A 23,791-nucleotide genomic window follows, 5' to 3' on the forward strand; every position below is an offset into this window, starting at 1 on the left:
GTTTTTGTTTACATGTTTTTTTTAATCTTCCACTTTTCTAATGGAAAAGTTGGTCTTGCCTACCTCTGAGCAAAAACATGACGCTATTAAAAGAATCATGACAGCATACACACATACATACGTATATGTCGGTATGCCGCGTGAAATACCACCAAACTTTGTTTATTCATGTGAAGATAGACATTTTCGTCTAATGAGCGTCTGAGTGTTGCACTTCTAATGCTACCAGCAAAAGTTCTGAAAACTTTCGACACTTCACTTCAATGGATGAAATAACATTTAACTTCCAACGAAATTTATGTATACAAAAACAAATGTACCCAATCGGGAATAAAGCCCTCTAATAGCATACATATGGTCCTTGTTCTCTCAAAGAAAGAAGGTTTTGTGAATGAAAAAAAAAGGTTTTAATTTTCGACTATGAATGGAGACTATCTCCATTTAGAGTAATGAATTTGTTGTAATGATTCCCAAAAATAACAATTCGATATCGGCCAATAGTGGGAAGCTTCTATGACTTCAAAACATACTTTTGTTTCCCCATCTAGAGCTCTTCATTTAAGTGAATTCCTATTCCAGTGAGCCACTTTTTGAACTAGACAAGGGGAAACAGGTTAAGTAAGTATCGGCCGATGAGCCAGAGCGTTGCCTTGGCGAGTGATCGCACGCAAAGCTTTTTATTTATAAAACTATGAACTGATCAACTCGCTTAATTTTGCAGTCATAACTTCATATATTTACGAAGCTTTTCTGGTGTTACTTCTTCCTGTGCTCTTTCTGAACGGGGTATATTATTGGCGTTCCTTACTCACTTCTTTAATGAGCTTTATATTTATTTCTATTGGTGGAATATAGATAGTGGCTTATTTCAATTATCACTGCAGATTTCTTTGTATACTATTTACCCGCAAACTTCGTAATAATCAGTATAGATATGAATGGAATAATCCTCTTAGATATATGAACATTCTGAAATGCGTATCAAAAATTCCTATTGGGAGCATACATGAATATCCAAAAAAATATTGCGTACATGCCTTCTTCCGAGTTATTAACCTAAGTGCTGAGATACTTTTATGCGCGTGTGGTTGCGTGTTACCTCAGCGTTATATTCGGTCTTCGTTCATACTTACATATATACATATAAACACATTTACTACAAATAACCATACATAAAGGCTTATGGATGCGTGTAATTGTGTAATCGCATTCTCAGCTGCCATCGACTTACCGTTGTAAATCCATGTGATGTTGGGATTTGGTGCACCAACTGCTCGGCACCAAATGGTTGCGTCCTTGCCATCCAATGCGGTTACATTTTGCGGTGCTTTCTCCATCACCGGCGCCGAGGCTATTAAAAAGAAAAAAATGCACAAAAAAATAAAGTCAAAAGTCGAGCTAATAAAAAAAAAAGCAAAACCAAAAAAAATTATACGCAAGTTGAGAACGACACAAAGTAACATGAGCGTAAAAAAAGGAAAAATAGTTTTTAGCGGAAAATATGAGTAAATAGTGGTTAAGTGGAGTACAGGCCAGAACATAAAAAAATCTTAACCGTGCACTTATGTAGTATGTACGCTAAAAGTGGGTGTATGTAAGGAGTGTACAATCAAGTGGTTTATGTCGCTGCCAACTGACTAACTAGAGGGGCTACCAAAGGGTCAGTGCCTAGCCAATTATTCATTTACGAACTTTGACCAGCAAGGCGAGCTAAAAAGGTGTAAGTGCAAATAAAATTGTTCAGAGCGCTTGTGTTATGCCTACATGCCACGTTGTAGGGTTTACTTTGACCCTAAACACACCTACGTGTGACCTGTGCTATATGTTAGTAAAAATATAACTATGTTAGTTAAATAGTAAAAGGGATAAAGGGAGCGTATGGTTGCTGTATTTAATATATGAAAATGCAGTAATACTATATATGTTTTTGTTATGCTAGTTTGTATGTATTCTCATACTCTCGCAACATGTCGAAAATAGTATATTAGTTTTGTTAATCTAAGAGTACAGTTAACTCCTTAAAATAATTGAGATAGATTTAGTGTTGGTTATTATATCAAAACAAGCCAAGCGAACTTTCGAATTTTCGATTGTGTGTTGGTTCGAATTTATACTTCCCATGTCATATGCTACTTGACCACTATAAATAAAATCAGTCATATAATATTTCGATAGTGATTTCACAGTGAAAGTTGGAACCCAACTAAAACATCTTCTTATATTACGTCATCTAAGTTTATTTGACTTTGTAATAGACAACTAAAGACTGATAACAGATATCGAAAATGTATCCTACATAACATTCTGATTTGGTACTAAGTTAGAGTGAAATCGGTCCGCAGCTTTCTGTCGATAAACAAATTATGAGTATTAGTTTCCAAAAAGAAAAAAACAAAATAAGGAATACTGAATACCAATAAAGACATCATGACTTTAATTCCAACCAAATTATGAGCCAATTTTATCCCCAGTTGCGGCCGATCATAACCTTCCCTTACTTGCGGTGCACAGGTGCAGAGCTATGTTGGCGCTATTATATTTTATATTTAAAATAAAATATTCATATATTGTATATATAAATGTATATTTGCACGGCATATTTTTGCTACAGAGCAAATGGCGTTGAAGTATTAAAATTTTGGCGTGACTGCGGAAATTTTGCGTTTGTTTGTATGATAAAACAAGAAAAAACGTTAACTTTGGCTGCACCGAAGCTAATATACCCTTCACAGGTGCATTTCTTTTAGTAACTATGTGTACCGTTTGTATGGAAGCTATATGTTATAGTAATTCGATCTGAACAATTTTTTCGGAGATTATATTGTTGCCTTAAGCATAATTCATGTAAAATTTCGTGAAGATATCACGTCAAATGCGAAAGTTTCCCATACAAGCCCTTGATTCCGATCGTTCGGTTTGTATGGCAGCTATATGCTATAGTAAGCCGATCCGAACAATTTCTTCCTATATTACATTATTTCTTTGAACAATAACTCATACAAAATTTCGTGAAGATATGTCGTCAAATGAGGAAGTTTCCCATGCAAGCATTTGATTCCGATCATTCCGTTTGTATGGCAGCTGTATGTTGAACAATTTCTTCGGAGATTACATTGTTGTCTTAGAGGAGGGAAGAGTAGGGACTACTTCGTATATAAACAGACAGACAGACAGACGGACATGGGTAAATCGACTCAGCTCAACATACTGATCATTTATATACATATATACTTTATAGGGTCTTCGACGCTTCCTTCTGAGTGTTACAAACTTCGTGAGAAACTTAATATACCCTGTTCAGGGCATAAATATAAGGTAGACTGGCTTGATGTTGGCGTTTTTAGCTGTGTACTTGTATTATTATTTCCAACATGCATAAATAAAATTTTGAAATATTTGAGTAAAGTGAGCAGTTGACTGCTGGTGCCGATAGCAGTATTTGCATATAAAACATGCATGCACAAATACACACTTATGTATATTGCTTAATTGCGGGCAACTGGGATTTATTTTGGAGTGCTCCTTTTTGTGAATTTCTAGGCACACTTAGTGGCACTAATTTCGTAAATAAAAACATATTCGTGCTATAATGGAGTTAAGGCAACAGCCGTTAAGAACATTACTTTAATGAATTTGAACCGTGAAAAATCTGGGTGCAAACTGAGGAAACGTATACATACATAGTATATCAAGTAGATTAATACATATTTTGAACTTATAATTTCTTAAAGCTTAGTTTTGTTATATAAAGAAGAAGGTTCTATAAAAAAAATTGTGTTTAACTATTTAATTTGAAACCATATTTAATTGAAAAGATCGCGCGGAAATACTTAAAGGTGTTTAAAACCTTTATATTTCAACAATTCAATATGCATTATTCGAAGAAAGCGATTATCATTAAATTTTGGTATAGTATAAACTTATATTGTAGATATTCTTAGTTTAATTACAACATTTTACATGCCCAAAATATAAATAGTATGATGTTGACTCGAATGAGATATACTATGTGTTAAGCCCACAGAAAGTATGAATTTCTTCGTAAAATTGGTAAAAAAAATTGTATATGCCGATTTTATCCAGTTTTGATATTACGACATATTATTACCAAAGAGATAGAGACCCTGAGTTTTATTAAGAAACAGAATAGATTGACATATAGATGCGGCACACAGTGGTGTCAGAGCGGAAAAAAAGGATTTTTTTTTTATAATTCCAAATTTGTACCACCTTTTCAATTCAAGCTAAGAACTAATCAAATAACATTATCCGAATACTTGGGCTTGATATATTCAATGGTTTTTTGTTGGGAGAGCTTCAAAGTCCAACAAAGTCCAACAAAGTATTAACGCAAAGTTACCCAGAAAAATGTGATGAATATTGCAAAGGTTAAAACTCAAAAGTTAACCATAAAATATCAATTGTAAAGTTTTTATTTATTAAAACCAATGTTATAGATGTGATTTACATCATCAAATGTATACTTTCTTTTTCAAGATTTTTTTTAATATGATGTTTTTTGTTATTGTACGATGATTTTTGATTTTTGTGTTATATGGGAGGTGGGCGTGGTTGTGGGCGGATTTTAACAAATTTTTTTTTCATCTAATATGGCAATATGAGAGATGTGTGACAAATTTCGAAGTCCTACCTCGATTCCTTCTATTTTTTGCCGCGGCTTGTATGAAGCGGCACCACTGTGCGGCATATAGTCAACTGAAAGTTCGAAAATATTTATATTGGAAACTAAGGAAGTTTTGACTCGATTTTACCAATTTTTGGGACAAGCTATAATCCGATTTCGACAATTTTTGGGACAAGTAAGATGAAATAGCTCAAAGGAATTATTTTGATTTTTTTTATTATTTGGTAATTGTTTATTCCGTTTACTTCATTGATCTTTGATTTGTATATTGCAAAGTGAAAGAATCATTTGGAACTTAAAAGTTTTCTATATTAGAAGTAGGGCCCAATAACGCCCATTTTTACAGTATATGAGAGGAATGTTTTTATAACACACACACCACATCCTGAGAAAATAATTTCATCTAAAGGTGGACAGTGTCATCCTCATTGTCCAATTTTCACGACTGCTCCTATAAAGTCTTTATTTACCATCTTGGTTGAAACTTCACCGTTATATCGGGAGTGGGCGTGGTTATTACCTTATTTTACCGGTTTTCAGAGTGAACGAAAAAGTACTAAAAAGACTGAGCGGTTTGGAATATATTGACATTTAACCAATGAGAGGACGGGGCCACGCCCAATTTTAAAATCTTTTCAGCTTTCCGGTACCCCAATCCTTTGACCAAATTACAGTTGTGACATGGATTGGTCTGATTACGCCCGTTTGCAATACCAACTCTATTTGGGGCCCAAAATCAAGTATCAATTTTTATCAAGATACCTTAAGTTTTACTCTAGTTATCGTTGGAACGGGTAGATAGACAGTCATGATCGTCTTGATCATTTATATATGTGTATATATGTAACTTGATTTGTTTTAGGTGATATGTACAGGGTTGAGAATGTAGAAAAATAATGTGGAATTTTCGCTGTATACAGAAATCTGATTTTATGGATTAATTGAACTTTTATTCAATCAACCTTATATGACTTAATATCAAAATGTGCAAAGGAACATAAACCTTTCCCAGAACCTTTGTCTCGAAAACTCATAACGTCTATTCGTCAGATGTTTTCATCGTTCATGCCTATGCACCATATAGCAGGACGGGAATAATGTGTGACTTATATAGTTTGGTTTTTGTTCTACGAGAGATGCCTTAACTTTTCAATTGCCTATTCAGTCCGAAATAGCTGACATTATTGTTGTTGTTGATACTGGTTCTAAGATAGACGAAAATATCTACGACTTCCAAGTTATCGCGAGTGCGACGACTATTTGTTTGATGACGGGAGATATTTAGTCTTGCCCTCGCTTACTACCAGAACCATATGTTTCGTGTAAGCGGTTTGTACGCCAGTAAAGAAGAATATCAAAATGAGTAAAGAAAACCAGACTTTTAAGAAATAAGTTGCTTTCTTGTGAAATCTAATCTTTATCGTTAACCGTACTGAATCCAAGGAAGAATGAAATAATTAAATTGAAGTAGGAAATGCAAACACACATTATATGGTTCTTACTAAAGAAAAGGAAGCGATATGCGAGAAAAAAGTCGCCTTTTATTTAAATAATAACTAGCTTTCGCTTCAGTTGGCAAAGCTGATGACGTACTGCATACAAATTATACACCTTTCCTTAAGGGGTGCCAGAAAGAAATTAATTTAAAAGAATACATTGTAACAATGCTGCCAGAAGAAATATGTATGTGGTGAAACATGCACAACTGTAAAGGATAAGGAAATCTACGAAGTCGTAACTAGGGCAGCTGACATAACGAGCTATTTAACGCTACTTTACAAATATGTATATATTTTTGTATATGCAATAGTATATACACATACAATATTGTGTAAAAGATTACGCATTTCAGTTGTTAAAAAATTCCTGATTACGGTTATTCAGAAATGCAGCAATCAGCGGACAGGTCATGGCAGGTCGACGAACGATCACACAAATTGACTGATATACATACATATGTCATATGTGAAGTGGCAAAGGGGAAAGGAAATGCGTGCAAGTGTGTACACATTAACCGCTTTACATGTCCTTAATGAGCACCTGAATATATTGCATTTCGCCTTTCCTTCTCGTTTTTTTCGTGCCAATAAATATGTACAAGTACAATGCAATGCCGGCAACCATAACGCTTGCAAGCAGAGCGACAATAACAAATGAAATTTTCACACGATAATAACAGAGAAAAGTTGGCACTCTCGCCATATACATATAGTACATTATAAGCAAAAGGCAACATAAAATTTATATTGTGGCTGCAACAGAATTAACAACAACAACGAAATTTATTGTACATTATGGATGCGAGTGAAAAAAACGTGACATTAATAAACTTGTTAAGAGAAGAATAGTTATCCATGACTCGCAGGACATACAGAGTTTATGGTGTAATTGGCTGCCGGGTTGCTACTTATCGAACATCAGCAATAAAATGGCTCGCAAAGTAATAAAGTGAGCAGCTCACACTTTCTCAAACATACAAATTATTTTGCACTTACTTTCTATTATGGAAAAGTGAATACTTTTGCGTTCGTGCGCAATCATTCCTCGCGCAAAATATCAGGCATTCGATTGCTATAACCAACGATACGAGTATACTTACGAGTTATGTAAACATACATATTTTTTACAGCTGCAGCCCCAGTTTAATGTTGAAAAAATATTAAGACTGTTAAAGCAATATAAAAGAAAAAGTGCATTCTTCCCAGAATACCTAAAAACTCAACCTGCTTTTCTGCATTCTAAATATAGTCTAAAAAGTACTTATTGACTTTTTTAGTTATAGTTACATACATATGTATATTAAAAGTGAGGAAAAAATCTTTTATCGGCTATATTTGCTCTAAATGACGAATAGAGGAAACTACTACTTGATGCCAAAAAGCTCTTCGAAATTAATGCTGTCAATGGCGGAAGTGCTAATTTTTGTTCCCGCAGAAATGCTCTAGTTCATTTACACAAAAATTCACAGATAATTCTGATAAAGGCTGTTTTTTTGAAGTCGGTTGGGAAGATTTCTCGAGAACTACTTAGCCGATCTTCATGAAATTTTACACAGGTCTTTGAGATACAATTCTTAAAGACTTGGATGAAGAATTCTTTTCGATTATAACTATTTGAAAACAAAAAAAAAAATGTCGCGAAATTTTTACTTTTTTCATATTTTTGTAAAAATGACTTCTAAAAAATTCCAATTCTTAGTTTTTTTTCCTTTGCCCAAGCTCTAAGTTAAGGTTTTAACTAAAGCACGTATTTTTTCACTTTAGATCCTGTAAAGAGTTATCCAGCCAACGCGGGTACATCTTTTTTCCAAGGAGACACCGGAAATGGCATCGCAATCCTGAGCTTAAAATATTATTTTCCACAAATTTCAGAATTTCATTTTACGAGTACATATGTTTGTAACAATAAAAAATTCTAATAAAATATTTAAATTTGTATATGAGAAAAAAATTTATTGATAAAATGCTGGATTTTACCCGAGGAAACGAGGAAAGCGATGAAGAACACCTTTGGTTTTATTACTCTAAATCGTCGCATTTAGAATAATAATAATCCTCAAGCCATTTCTGAGACGCCCCTGCAACGTCGCAAAGACGCTGTTTGGTGTGCTCTATGGGTAGAGGGAATCATTGGTCCATATCACTATAAAAATGAAGCCGGATAATGTAACAGTCAATCGAGAACGATATAAGGCCACGATTAATGTCTATTTTGTGCCCGGATTGGGGGATGTTGATATGGATGACCTTTCGGTAGCCAATAAAATAACCAATTTATTGAAGAAAACTTTTGGTTAGTGCATTACTTGCGTCGTGGGCCTCCAAGATCGTGTGAACTAACACCGCTATTTTAGTGGGGTTATCTGAAGTCACTTGTCTACGCAGATAAGCTTGAGACGATTGAAGCCTTGTAAGAGAGTATTCGGCTCATTTTTGCTGACAAATGGACTTAAAAAGTGGTCGAAAACTTGGTCTCTAGGTTGGATTTTATTCAAGCCAGCCGCGGCGGTCACTTGTTCTATTTCATTTTCAAAACATCATGATGTATTCTTATCTTTATATCATAATAAAGCTAAATTCTTGGCCATAATATTAAGTTACTACAACGTAGATAATAATCACCCAATTTAACATCCACTGTAACATTAATGTTCGACGTAACTAAGAGCGAACAAAGACCAAACTCTACAAGTCACTCATCATCTCCGTCTTGCTATATGGTGCAGAGCAGAGAACTGCAACGAGTAATACATTTTTGTTTATACTTAAGTACTGATCCGTTACTCTGTCTGATTCTTCATGTACATGAAGCGAACTGTTTTCTTCAACTCAGCGATAGAGAACAACTTTGTATCACTAGCGATCGGCTTATATCTGATTTGTTTATGAACGTTCGTATCAGCAGAAAATACCCAAAGTGATGCAAACTCATGCTTCAATCATGGATAATATGATACGAGACTCTCGCATTGGCTCTCATTTTTCCCTCAAACGCATTCCCTGATTATTTGACAGCCAAGGAGATCAGGGAATTTTTGACAGTTGATTTCAGAAAAGGCGGTATGCCAGAAGTAAAGCGCTATAATTACTTGACGATATTAGTGTAAAATGAAATTTCATTGAACTGTGCGAACATATCTTGGCAAAATAAATGTTTATGTAAATTTATTAATGATTTTGCATTTTAGCTTTTATATATGTATGCATTTTCAAAGTGTTTTATTTTGTGTTTTGTATAATTTATTACATACTCAATATAATGCTTTTCAGCAGTGGCATCATTGACAAATGTTATAAAAAATGCGAGTTTTGACAGCTTTCTCTCGAATCAAAGAGTCTCGTATCATATTATCCATGCTTCAATGATTGAAATGATCGACAGCGTTCGGTTTGTATATCATCGCCTAAACACTGTTTTCTCTAGTGCACTTCTGTTCTATGTATTTCAACTACATACATATGTTTGTATACACATATATATATATGTTATATGTAAAATGGAAATTCCATCGAGTACATACACACATACAACAAATGTATGTACATATATACTATATGTATGTAAATATGTACGTATTTGATGCAATTTCCATTGTTTACGCTTCGAAAATTTGTAACATGCGCACATTTTCAAAGCTGATACATTTTTTGCCATACATGATTCAAAACAGTGACATGATACGATTGCAACCGAAGCCAGCCATACGTTTACACGATCGTGATTGCCGAAGAACAGATTGTTCGTGTTGCATCAGGTCAGTTGACGCTGGCAGATACACGAACTGATTAACAATGTTGTCTCTGCTGAACTGAATTGATTTGATTGTCTTTTTGGCACGACTGTTTGTTCTGATTTTATCATACTCGTTGCAGCTCTCTGGTGCAGAGGCATGGATGATGACAACATCTGATGAGATGACGTTACAAGTTTTCGAGAGAAAAGTTCTGCGGAGGATTTATGGTCCTTTGGGCATTGGCTACGGCGAATACCACAGTCGACGGAACGATGCGCTTTATGATATATACGACGGCATTAACATAGTTCAGCGAATTAAGAGACAGCGGCTACGCTGGCTAGGTCATGTGGTCTGAATGAATGGAAACACTTCAGTTCTGAGAGTATTTGACGCAGTACCCGACGGGGGAAGCAGAGGAAGAGGAAAACCTCCATTCCGTTGAAAAAGCCGGGTTGTGAAGGACGTGACTACACTTGAAATTCCCAAGTGGCGCCAAACAGAGAAAAAGAAGAACGACTGGAGTGCAGTTGTAAACTCGGCTATAACTGCGTAAGCGGCGCCTGCGCCAATAAAGAAGAAGAAGAATACAAAGATGATTTATTGATGAATGATTTTGGATTATGATTATTAAAATATTTAATGGATTATAATAATTAATAATACCACGCAAATCGAGTAGTTAAAGCCTGGAAGTTATTATTGAAATTAATTATTATACGATCATTAAACTCTCGTGCGCTGAATAATTGTTTACTGCGTAATAAAACCTTCCTCAGTTAGGTGATGTGACAGTTTACTAAGTTAATTATGCTTTGACATTATTCAAATGCTGTTACTACCATTGTTGTTCACCTTTTTTTTATCACTCACCGTGGATGGCCCGTTGCAATTTAATTATTGCGTCAAAGTGAACACCAGTGGACCACGCCAATCGAATGACCTAAATTATTTTGTCCATCCACGTATACGAGCAGTCAAGCAGTCAACAGAGTCGCTGATCAACTGGACAAGAGGTATAACAATTGCTTTATAGCATGCCGGTGCAAAGTTGGCGAAGCGCGCCTTCTATCCGATGGACCTTAGCGGCAAAGCGCGGACATGCTCGTGCAAAGCAAAATTGCATGCTTTTAATTTTTAGTCCTTTGCCTGATTGCGAGCCGTGCTCGATGCAAATTAATCTCGCTGTGAGAGTTATTTCCCAGGTTGAAAAACGTGTCGTTGGTAGATGAATGGCTTTTGTTATGTCGTTTGACGACTCTATGTAAAACGGTTGATTTTTTGTTATTAGTGGTTGGCGGTGGATATTGGAGAGTATTTGAAATTAAGGCCCAACGTGCGTTCTCTATAACACACATCAAATGGGCATTGGCTTTTAAACGCTTGCCCGCCCACATGCACATACAATATTCCCGGTAAAACTACACCCATGACATGCAGGTCACCGGCGGTTTTGCATTTAATTTCCTCAAGGATAGAACGTGTTAGTTCGCATTAATCATAGTATATATGTATGTATATACGCCATGGTGGCAGCAAATAAATATGGTATGCATACCACTAAGGTAATACAAAAGCAAACAGTGTATAACAACAAATTGACTAGAATTTTATGCTTCACTGGTGTATTGCAGCAATTGACGGCTGCGATAAGAGTGCACCCGGTCGCCTGGAAGCCCAAAGTAGTCATATACAGTAGAGCGGGTAGAGTTTTCGTTCGATAAAATTGCATAAGCGGCACATATTCTACGGATCATTCTGAAGCACTTTGTCTAAGAAACTATGGAACTAAAACTGGTTACCAGCCAACGATTTTCGAGACGAAGTTTATATTTTTTTGAGATATCCAAATGTGATTTTTACAATACCTAAAAGCTAAACTTCGCCTTAAAAATCGCTGGCTCGAAACCGGTTGTACACCACGCTTAGGAATGAACCGTAAAACATTTTCCGCATATACGATTTTTCGTCTTTTGGGCTCCCTTCTAATCTGTAATACATATGTATATGTACAATGGTGCACAGTGAACTCGATTTTTTGCCGTGGTTTCAGAAGCCTAGCTCAGGCTAAAGTACTGGATCAGTTGTTAGGATTTAGTAGAAGAATGATAGTGAAGAATTTTGAAAGACTATGACAAAAAAACTTAATTATAATTCACATATATTTACTTAGTTACATTCGATTTCGAATCCATTGTTGCCTTTTAAGAATTAGGTCTAAAATAAAAAAAATTAACTTTTAAAAGTAGTTCAAAAATTCTGCTAATTTCATTATTTGCCACTGTATCAAGCAATTTCAATTTATGCCCACGTATTCTGTTTATGGGTGGTATTAACTTTATTTATTGTGTCCAAACATGTTTACTCGCAAAGGACTCATTATACCCTGAACAGGGTATATTAAGTTTGTCACGATGTTTGTAACACCCAGAAAGAAGCGTCGGAGACCTTATAAAGTATATATATAAATGATCAGTACGTTGAGCTGAGTCGATTTAGCCATGTCCGTCTGTCTGTCTGTCCGTCTGTCCGTCTGTCCGTCTGTCTGTTTATATACGAACTAGTCCCTCAGTTTTTAAGATATCGTTTTGAAATTTTGCAAACGTCATTTTCTCTTCAAGAAGCTGCTCATTTGTCGGAACGGCCGATATCGGACCACTATAACATATAGCTGCCATATAAACTGAACGATCGGAATCAAGTTCTTGTATGGAAAACTTTCACATTTGACAATGTATCTTCACCAAATTTGGTACAGATTATTTCTCTAAGACAACAATGTAATCTCCGAAGAAATTGTTCAGATCGGTTTACTATAGCATATAGCTACCATACAAACTGAACACATAATTACTAAAAGAAATGCACCTGTGAAGGGTATATTAGCTTCGGTGCCGCCGAAGTTAACGTTTTTTCTTGTTTAATGTTTACGTTCGAACTGACATTTACATGGAATATTACACTGTACTCGTACTGTTCGTATTTTGTTCTTGCTAAATAGTTTATTCAACTTTGTCGTGCGGTCATTCAGAGAAGTTCACACTTTACGGCATTTCCTAGATGGTTGGCCACGTCACAATGGCCATTTTACTTACTCAAAGCACCTTGTCGTGGTATACGGATATGCCGGTAATTTATATCAAGCTTTTGTAATATACAAGTTCTCGTACATATGTATATATGGCATCAAAAATGTTAGTTCAAAATTTCTTTTGTTCACAATCGGCATTATGTTATCTAGTCTTAAACAGGCTGTAATAATATAAGTATAAGTAAGGTTTGCCATTTCATTAAAGAAAGATATAATATCCAACAACGAGTCGAAATTACCAAAATTTACTACCGAAATTTGGAGCGCTACGTTCAATTTATGGTCGTCGTAATCGTCTTGTCAGATCAAAAATTCATCGTCTAGTGGAAAAATTTGAATCCATAGGCACAGTACAAAATGTTCCCGTGCCAGTGAGACAAAGAAGTGCCCGTGGTGTCGAAAATATTGCTGCCGCTGGCGGATCAATTGAGAAAGACCCAAATCAGTCTCTCACACGTCGTTCTCAAGCGTTGGGCATTTCCGTGACGTCGTTGTGGCCAATCTTGCGAAAAGATCTTAGCCTATATACTTACAACCGCTTGACCACCAGAATCGTCGTTGAGGAACAACTTGAAAATTATCAGATTTTCATCGAAAAATCATCTTCAGCGATGAGGTTCATTTCTGGCTGAATGGTTCGTCAATAAGCAAAACATGCGTTATTGGTTAAGCAGCAATCCACACGTTCTCCATGTGCTATCATTGTATTCCGAAAAAATTAGGATTTATGGGCTGGCCGCGTCTATGGGCCGTACTTCTTCCCTGATGATCAAGACCGGCAAGTTACTGTGAATGGGAATCGCTACCGCTCAACGCTTACTGAATATTTTCGATTAAACGATTTTTGGAATCCTCGAAAACTAATCTTTCTTTAGTACTCTGAAGAGGTTGCGAAATGAGATCATTACCATGAACACAAAAAATATAGAAAAACCGTAACTGGAAAGTTCCATAAATTAAGCCACAAAAAATTTGGTACAGGGCACTGCAGGGCAGGGTTTAACAAAATTGAAAAGTTGGTCGCGCTCCATATTAAGCTATTTTTGAATTATCTCAAAAATCATTGTGCAAACCCGTATTATCCCAATTTGCATTTGCCTTGCGCTCTAGTAGCAAGAAAAGGCACCTTAGAATCGCTATCGGTACTCTACTGTGTTGTGCTCTACTACTGAATAGCTGGGCCAAGATCGATCGAAAGAGAGCATCTCTCTAGTTTTGGGGTTTTTAACAGGCCCTTTGCTTTATTGGCGTCAGCGCAGTAATGTTGGGACTGCTACCAGACGCCATCTGCAGAAGCTATATGGAAGAAGAGGAGGTGGAAACAACGCAACACTTCCTTCTTGATTGTCCTGCGTTGGGAGGTCAAAACTTAAGAACTTGGGGGCGCATACCTTCAGACATTTCACTGAGCTGGTGGGAGTGGAAATTAAACGCTTGTGCTAATATGTATTGCTACTACGCGTTTTATAATTTATAGTTCGAATACGGTAGTTCTTCTTTTCTATGGCCTATAACCTAACCTAACCCAATCAGCCTTTTAGTATTTTATCATCTTCAAGTTGTGTCAAAGTTCACATTTCTAAAAAAAAATAAAGAAAACTCACAAGTTATATTTAAGACTGAATAATTTATGATTATAGATAATTCTCCCTTTCGCAGTCAATTATTTTTATTTATATTGTTGATTGCTTATTCTTATCGTATACTCTGGTTAACTAATAAATGTTGCTTATTTTCAATAAAATGCTCAAGTAAATGTAAATCGTATTACCCTTCTACTCTAATAGAACTCAATTAGTATTAAATACATACTTATACAGTCCCTAATATCCGCCTTTGAACTAGCTGATTTGCTAAAGTTTAAGGGTTTGAGGAAACTCTCTTAAGTAATCGCCTTACTTGATTGCAGTTATTTTGCCATTTGTCTGCGTGCTTTCACTAAATTAGTGCCGTAATGAATTTAGACTTCCACAAATAAACATCACAACGGTGGCAAAGAGCATTTCAAGAAAATAAAGGAAACAACAGTCATTTTCGCAAATAATGAAGGGAAACTTGGCGAATATTTAATTAGCACTTGAAATGAAACTTCAGCCTTCTAAGTGTTTCGAATTCAATAGCTTAAGTGCAGTCAAGCAAATGCGTCGGTGGTGCTTGCTCACATTTTGCAACTGCTCACTCGTCCGCCTAATTTAATTTCGCCACCAACGCCAGAGCAAATGAAATCGAATTGAATCGTGAGTAAAAGTGTAGACGTGCTTATGTAAATAATTGTTTCAGACTTTGTACTAGTAACAGGTTGGGAAATTCTCCATGCATCAGCGGTTGTATAGCGAATGAACAGATAGTAATGGTTAGCATGGTAAAGAGTGAAGTGGCAAGTGCTTCATGAAGTGCGATTAAAATCATTTTAGGTTGAAAATTTTGCAAAATTACCCATAAGATTTCAAAATATAGTTTGTACTGTGCTTTAAACTTGAGTTGAAGCGAATGCAATGTTGTTTGCGCATAGTTTTTGTTGCTGGTTATATGGTGGGAAGGTCTCGTTTGGAGAAACTTTACTTCTATTGATTTAGTAATTGAATTTGAATTTGACTCAAAAAATAGAAAAAGTCAATATCTGATTTCATGCCAATAGAGAGTAAGGTATATTATATATAGTATATGTATGAATATAGTATATTCTTTAAAAAATACGAGTCGATGATTGTCGCATTGCAATGTTTCATACAGTAAAATTATAAGCTTTTGACTGCCGTAAAGGATTACAAGGATGAACAGTTCCAAAGGTTGATTATTCCCAATATTTAATCAAATCCTTAATTATCTAATTTTTATCTACTAGTTCGAGTATTTTAGATCTTCTGTCTCTTTTTTTGTCGTATTTTACTTGTTCTGCTTTGTCTAAGCTTCTTCCAGCAGTGCAATTGAAATAACAATGCATGAAGTACTATCTAACTTCTGGACTGCGCAGTTCGTTTTCTAGTAGACATTGAGATGATAACGGCAGCACTTATGTGATCCACATATGTGTCTTTGTCTAATTGAGTAATTGTAAATTTTACCGTTTGCTATGACAACTGCATATAAAAGCAAATACTTTAATTTCAGTTTTGAATTAATATAGTTCTAGAAAATCTATGTTTAAATAATAAAAATACTACGTAAATTATCTTCATATTCATTCTTAAGGGTTATGCACTCAAATGCTATTTAGTAAATTTCAGGTTTCGAAATAAATATTACATTTAAAAAATGAAACTATTTATTATGAAAGAAAAATATTTCACAAGTTTTTAATCAGACTAAGAATTAACGAAAGATACACATTTTAAAGCCACTTTCCAATTTGCAATTAAAATTTATATATTAAATAAATATTTAAATATTTTCAAATATTTAATTTGAATTCTATTACAAATACAAAATTTAATTGCTTTATTGTTATTTTTAATATCCTAAAAGTAGAGCTTACGAAAAGCTTTCACAAAAACAGTGTCACTGATAAATGTAGGCGCAGAACGAATAAAATCACAGAAAATATTTCTTTAAATAATTTACTACTTTCTCGCCGGCAATGCGCAATAACTGTTTCAAGGTTATTTCCACACAAATAAAGTGCCACACACAACACCTTAGACACACATAACACAAGTTTTGATGGAAATTGAAAATAAATATTTTACGAGTACGCCAACTTTATAGCAAGACTGAAATTTTTGTGTAATATATTTTTGTTGCAAATATTTAAAAATTGTGGGTAAAATATTTTTCAAAAAAAAGACAGCAATGAAAAGTCCAAAAGGAAACCGGTTAAATTATTATAACTCATCGAATAATTAAATTATTGCAGATGAGCATGACCACAGAAATATTCTAATTTAATAACTTAAAAATTCTTGAATATTTCATTTTGATATTTTATACGCCTCTTAACAACAATTTAGATGATGAAGACTTACGAAAAACTATCGAAAGTAACTTTTCTTTAAGAGAGTTTGTTAAATAAAATTTTCACATATTTGTATTAATAATAATTGTTGCATAATTTCACTGATAACATTCGTACTTCAACCGCATTAAAGTTTTACTTTGTCTTTACCTTAACAATGTTAAATTTATAATCGCACGCGTCGTGTTGCTTGATTTTTATAACAAATCTTTTGCCTTGGGTACAAATGTATTCCTTATACATTCCCTCACAAGTTTGCATGCGAACGTATTGCGTTCGATACGTATACGCCATGGCTTGCCAAGTGCTAACAAAGCAGTGAGTAAAAACAGCAATGCTGATATTGTGAGGAAGTCAAAGTGTCTTAAGTGACATTCAGAAAACAAAATAGCTTTGTAACAATGTTTGCAAGGAGCATTCGTTGGCACGTGCGCTCTTGAGGGTTGTGCGAGGCATTTTCATAACTGATTAGCCCATTAAATATTAAAATGTGTGAGTGTGTTTAATGTGTTTTAATGTTCACACATGACATATTAATTTGTTAGAGAAGCAGCCATTTGTGGAAAACTTTCGTAATTATAAGACGGGCGTATGACTCAGAAATTATACACTGGGGCAAAGCACGCATTTTTTTATAATATGTGAAGATAAAATAACTTCGAAATATAAATTTATTTAGAAACAAAAAACCATATTAACTTTAAAAAGCTATGAAAACTCTTCTTGAGTTTTTGCAACTTTTTATATAAGTTTTAGGCTTAGTATTCTTTTTTTCATGCCTATAAATAAGTATTTAAAGGTAGCTTTTAGTTATTTTGGTGGTAAAAAAATGACTTTTTTTGCGGATTTATTTCTTAAATATGGAATGAGTAATTTTATTCGGACCTTTTGTACATCATTCAGCGTTCACTTTTAGAACTTTGTTTGGAAACTTTTTGGACTCAACTATTATACATACATACAATATCTATTGTCCTTATGTACGATTCAAAATTTGAATTTGTGAAACGAAACAGGGGTATGATTTGTAATCTCAAAAGTGATTTGTAGAGCTCGTACATTTTACGATATGGTATTTTTAATTTCGAGAACTTGTGCAGAATTCGACCTTCTCGTTCTTTTACGTTCACTGCTTATGGCATTAAGTATTTCACGTCTTACTAATGTACATTTTGTATAATATCAATGCCATATTTGTGGAAAAAAGGTAAATTGTTGATCATTCATATGCCAAAAACACATATTTGTTACGTTAAAATTTTTTGCTTTATGCAGGCAGAGAGGAGGTCTGCTTTTTTTTTAGCCAGCTTCCCGCGAGATTACATTATGACTGTTAAATCACATCACATCACGGTGCGAGCGTCTACTGAAGCACCGTTCTTGAATTTTTCGGTTCGATGCTATTTAGGACATTCGATGAAGATATTTATACCCTGAATAGGGTATGAACAAGGTATATTAAGTTAGCCAAGAAATTTGTACCTCCAAGAAAGTCCCTATTAAATAAATATATAAATCATCAGCTTGACTAGCTGAATCGATTTAGCTATACGCTTGTCTTGTATCTTCACGAAATTCGGCTTGGCTTATTTTCCAAGTGAACGTTACAATCTCCGAACAAATTGTTTGGACCGAACCACTATAGCATATAGCTGCCATACAAACTGGCCGATCAAAATCAAATTCTTATATGGAAGCTTTTATTTGTGAATGGTATTCTAGCTTGGATCAAACCGAAATTAACGTATTTTTTGTTTTCATTCAAATTAGAAAGGAGGACAAGTTTGCTTTAGTGGTCAGCCAAACAAAATATATATTTAGCCGATATTAAATATTTTGATGTGAATATGAATTTTGAATTTATGTACCTTAAAGATTTCCAAAATTTTAGCTTTGTGTCACTTTCAAATGCTAACACTTTGAAGATTTACATTACATTTTAAAAGTAAATTAAATTTAACACTTTTTAAAAAACTCAAATAATGGTGATAACTAGGACACTGAGTTGCCACAATACTCTACGTATATGAAATTCAGTGTGAATTTTTAAATGCGTTCAGAGATATTGATTTCTCATAAACACATTCGCATTAAAAAGCAATAAAAATTGTAAAAGTGTGTTAAGGTTTTAAATACTTCAAATAAATGTGCGGTAGTGGAGCAACAATACTCGTGTGTTTGCGGCATTATACTTTATTGTGCATGCAACGTGGCAATTAATATGCCACACAACTACAAATCCAATAATAAAGTGCATGAAATACGTGCAAACATAAAAAAATACCAACAAAATTGCAATATAAAATGAAACTACTACATAAAACGGTGCGTGCGGATGAATGAAGGTAATAAATTTATGTGTGTGCACGAGGCGAAATAAATAATAGCACTTAGCGCCCATACCAAAGCGAAGATCCTTGCGCCGATAGCCAGTACCCATGCCAGAATGCGATGACGATGCTCGTACACTTAGGATACGAGGTTGTGCCAAACGCTTGAAGCGCTGCAGCAGCGTACCTATATACCCACGTGACGATGATGACGATTTATGCTTTTCAACAAAATGCAATGGATTTGCATTCAGTCGACTATTGTTAGCTGCAGGCAAGCGCAATGCATAATGCTTCAGATTAGTAGTAAAAGTGGATGTAGTTAGGCCTTCTGTGGCAGACAATCCTTTACCATGATTTTGCATTGAAGCTAATATTTTTACCAATCCATTCATTTTGTTTGTTATGTTCGGGCATTTAGTAATAAGCAAGCATATTTAAAATATATTTTGTGTGTTTTCACAGATGCATGATGTTAATGAGAGAGAAAAGAGAGTATAAGAAAGAAATTCGCAATATGAATGAATAGGCATTGAAAGCATTTAATTTTGAAACCGTAAAAATACATACATATGCATGTATAAATTCTGTGTATAAAATATGTGAATGTAGATTTTTTGTTCCATATTTGAAAAAATATATATGTATATATATACACAGAGATATTATACACTTAGAATATCATAGTACTAGTATGGTTACTTCACTTACATTTAACACGCAGCCAAGTGTAGGCGCTTTTCTCGCCCGCCTCATTGCTGGCTAGACATTGAAACATTGCCGAATCCTTCAGAGTAAGCTTTTTGATGTTCAATGAATTATCTTCCAGAAGGGAGTATCTGAAAAAGCAATTAAGCGCATAAAAAATGGCTGCTTCACTGTTTACAGGTGTGTACATGAGGCCAGCTACTCTGTGTCTCTACTCGCACCATATAATGTACACTCGAATTTCTCATACTTACTTTCCATCATTCGTGTCGACAGGTTCCGCATTTTTGTACCATTTCACCACAGGCATCGGATCGCCAACGACGTCACAGGGCAGCGTAACCAATGCACCGAATTCACCAAACGTCTCAGTGCGCATTTGGGTAAAGAAGGTAGGTGGCTCCAGCACCTCTACTTTCGCGTTGACAGTGACAGTATCATAGCCACCGCTACGTAGTCGCACTTGACAAGTGTACTCACCGGAATGTGTTAAATTAGCTGAAAGCAGTGACAGCGAACGATTCCACGGATCATTTAAAGTATGCGGAACTCCCGCATTCTCAATAGGTATGCCGTCCTTCAGCCACAGCGTCTCCAATTCATGCAATGGTCGCGCATTGGCAATGCATTCCAAGACTGCCACCTGTTCGCCGCGTTTAACTTTCATATCTTGCGGATGGACAACGATTTCAGGTGCTACTTCAATATACGGATCTCCGCTAACATTCAGTTGTATAAATGCGCTGTTCTCCTCCTTGTCCAGCTGCGTGTTTATTGCACGCGCGCGATACGCCTTTCGATCATTCTCATCGGCGCTGAGTATAATTAGTTGATTGGATTTGGTCTCGGCATATTTGATGTCATAGTTCAATGGGCCGTCAACTGTTTGCCACATCACTAGTGGTGGAGGTTGCGATTCGATGGGTGGTAAATCGAAAATGGCTGGACGCCCTGACGTCACTGTAAGATGTCCCAGTGTGGTGTTCTCGAAAATGCCCATATCTAAAAGTTGAAAAAGATGATGAAAGCAATGAGAAGGCGTTAAGAAAATCAAGTATCAACGTTAAATACGAATCATTGAACAGTTTGACTATTAAGTGAACAGTAGAAAGTTCAGAAATTTATGAAAATGATTTCCAACTTTGGTTAAGATGGCATTATTCCACAATTTATCGAGAATGTTTGATTTATTTAATTTCTCTTGAGACATCATAAGTATAGTATGTAACTGAACTTAATAATTTTTTTTTTAATTCTCGAACACAACTTACTTATTTTCTTATCATAGCGCATAAATCTTTTGTTTGCGAATCTATTTTTTCTAAAACAAAATTTTGAAAGCACAGTGAAACTCAACGTTTTTTAAATACTTACATGCGACTTCGATGTCGATTTTTTCACTAAATATCGAGCCGGCATCGTTTTTCGCTATGCACTGATAGCTGCCAGCATCCTCGCGTCGAGTTTTTTGCAAACGATAATACTGACTGGAAGAGAAATCGGTGATTGGTATGCCATCTTTTAACCAACGATATGTGGGTTGTGGATAGCCTGAAAATAAAATAACAATAAATAAAATAAGAGCACAATAATAAAAGATAGTGAATAATTATATAATAAAAAAGTGAAAAAGTTGGATTGAATATCTTCATGTCATAAAAGGGAAAAATTAAGTCTTGCATTACTTAGTCAAATGTTTAAAGGAAGAACAACTTCCGAGCATTTATTAAAAATAGCATTGGAGTGGTTAGTTTATGTAGAATTGATGAACTCTTACAGGTATTATAAGCCATTTTATTATTTGTTTGCTTGGTTGAAAATAGGGGCACATGAGCGCTGGAACGCAGGCCGTTGCAATTATGACATCATTAGGCCCATTGTGCTCCCGGGCAGTAGGCAGTAACTAGTTTGTTTAAAAAAGATCATTATTTTTTACCCCAGATGCCCAATGTATCTTTGGTTGGAGCATAGTGAGCCGTGGAACATGTCCCGTCTCGTCCGGTTGAAGGTTGGACATTTGCAAAGTTAATTCAACGTCTCATCATTCTCTTCTCCTGAGGTTTTTCTTTGCTTCATTCCATTTCTTAAAACTACCCTTAAGTTGAATGGCAGTTTGGGGAATTATGTTCTGGGCTGCCTCCGAGCGGGCCAGCTCATCTGCTAGGTCATCTGCCATTTCATTACCTTCTATTTCTTAAAGAACGGATACCCAGATTAAACAAGTATTAACCGAGTAAAAGTCTAGTTATTGCCTGCTTGCATAACCTAACTCAATTAGGCTTAGTATTGGCGCTAAAGATAACCTTAATTACCTTTTGGCAATACACCAGAAAAGTTATGGACTTGCTGGACAGAGCAGAACCCCACTTGGCATCTTCTGTTATGCTCACAATTTCGGCCTAAAAGACTGATTTAGTTTGAAGTTGCCTTCTGTGTATGTTTTCTTTTGATCCGTCGGTGAATATGTAGATTTCGCCGTTGGAACTATCAATTACAGAACCATTGGTCCAGGGGAATCTGGATACAATGGCCTAAAATCGTTAGCCGGCTAGCGGTAAGCACCTCCTCATACTTCACTTGTATGTATATTGGCCGGATGTCGAGGATAACTTTCCTTGTTGTGGTCGTTTTCATTGCGCGCTTAATCCTCAGGAAGCAGGCGCATACTAACGTATGATGCGGATCAGCGTAGAGCCAATAGATCAGGTGGGGTGGAAACCTCACAATGAATTTTTTTCAGAAGTACCAGATTTGAAGTCTTTGGAGTCTTGAAATTCTCCCCAGCTCATTATCATTTAATTAATGTTAGTTTGCGAGTTTGGCCACAGCAATTTTGAAGGAAACTGAAAGGCCAATGAGCTCGCTAGGACAGGTACCTCAGTCTCAATAACTGCGGAAAGGGAACGAGTAGGAGGAAAAGGTCTAAGGAGCTCTTTGATCCTAGCAAAGTTCATTCTCCCATCGGGATTCATGCAGTAAGGTTGAACATCCTACCGGATGCCAGCTGCATCAGCTTGGAAAAGATGAGATGAGAATTATTACCATTAAGTTCAAATCAAATTCTCATAATAATTCCAGAATACTAATTCGGTTATTTCCAACCATTTTTTCGCAGTTATTAAAAGTAATCAAATAAGTTGTATATTTTGGAAAGCTCCGCTGGATCTGTCGTTGAAGTCATTGAATATTAGAACTTTATGGTAAATAAAGTTTTTGAATATTTTCTATCACTAACGCATCTTACTAAATATTGACGTCGTAGTTCGTTAACATTCCTTTCAGTCGTTCTACTTTCTTCTTTATCACACGAGTGAATATATTCTTTGTATTCAGTTTAAATACAAATTACTGCATATTTTGCGATATACTTTCCGGCTTTTAACACAAAAGACTCTACTAGTATTCAGTACTACAGATTGCATTGTAGATGGCGCGGCAACTGTGGCCAGTTGCAACTATGTATCATCTGAATAGCGTACATATGTAAGATCAGGTGAGAAAGGTAGAGGGTATTTGGCGCGTAGACGAATTTCCTTCTATACTAAACTTAGTCGCACATTGTAGTTGCCTAATGAAGACATGAATAAAATATCAGCTACTGTACGCAAACATTCGCTGCTGCTGCATCGTTTCAGTTGCTGCTCACCACTTGATTGCTTTTATGTGCGCTATCATCCTGGTGATTTTCACAACTTTTTAACTTAAGCGTTCGTTTAGCTTTTGTGCATAGCGTTATTTTTCACATTTCTTTTTCCCCAACTATTTTCCATTCCTTTTCATTGCAGGCGAATACAATTTTCAATGGGATTCCTAAAAGTCAGTGCATTAGGCG

At 35.5% G+C, this 23,791-nt stretch overlaps 1 protein-coding gene across 1 annotated transcript in view; it reads right to left on the reverse strand.

The window, feature by feature from the left end:
* LOC126760156 (protein sidekick) overlaps nucleotides 1-21,411 on the reverse strand; it is a 45,775-nt gene extending 24,364 nt beyond the window's left edge. The window contains exons 1-5 of the mRNA XM_050475602.1: nucleotides 21,334-21,411; nucleotides 20,214-20,961; nucleotides 19,963-20,090; nucleotides 19,325-19,621; nucleotides 1,232-1,351 (exon numbers count right to left, since the gene is read on the reverse strand). Of these exons, the coding sequence (XP_050331559.1) occupies nucleotides 1,232-1,351; nucleotides 19,325-19,621; nucleotides 19,963-20,090; nucleotides 20,214-20,959 (1,291 nt within the window). The 5' untranslated portion in view covers nucleotides 20,960-20,961; nucleotides 21,334-21,411. The remainder of the gene's footprint in view (nucleotides 1-1,231; nucleotides 1,352-19,324; nucleotides 19,622-19,962; nucleotides 20,091-20,213; nucleotides 20,962-21,333) is intronic.
* Between the last annotated feature and the right edge of the window lie 2,380 nt (nucleotides 21,412-23,791).

Source organism: Bactrocera neohumeralis, chromosome 5 (genome assembly GCF_024586455.1).
Source record: "Bactrocera neohumeralis isolate Rockhampton chromosome 5, APGP_CSIRO_Bneo_wtdbg2-racon-allhic-juicebox.fasta_v2, whole genome shotgun sequence".
NCBI classification, from domain to species: domain Eukaryota; kingdom Metazoa; phylum Arthropoda; class Insecta; order Diptera; family Tephritidae; genus Bactrocera; species Bactrocera neohumeralis.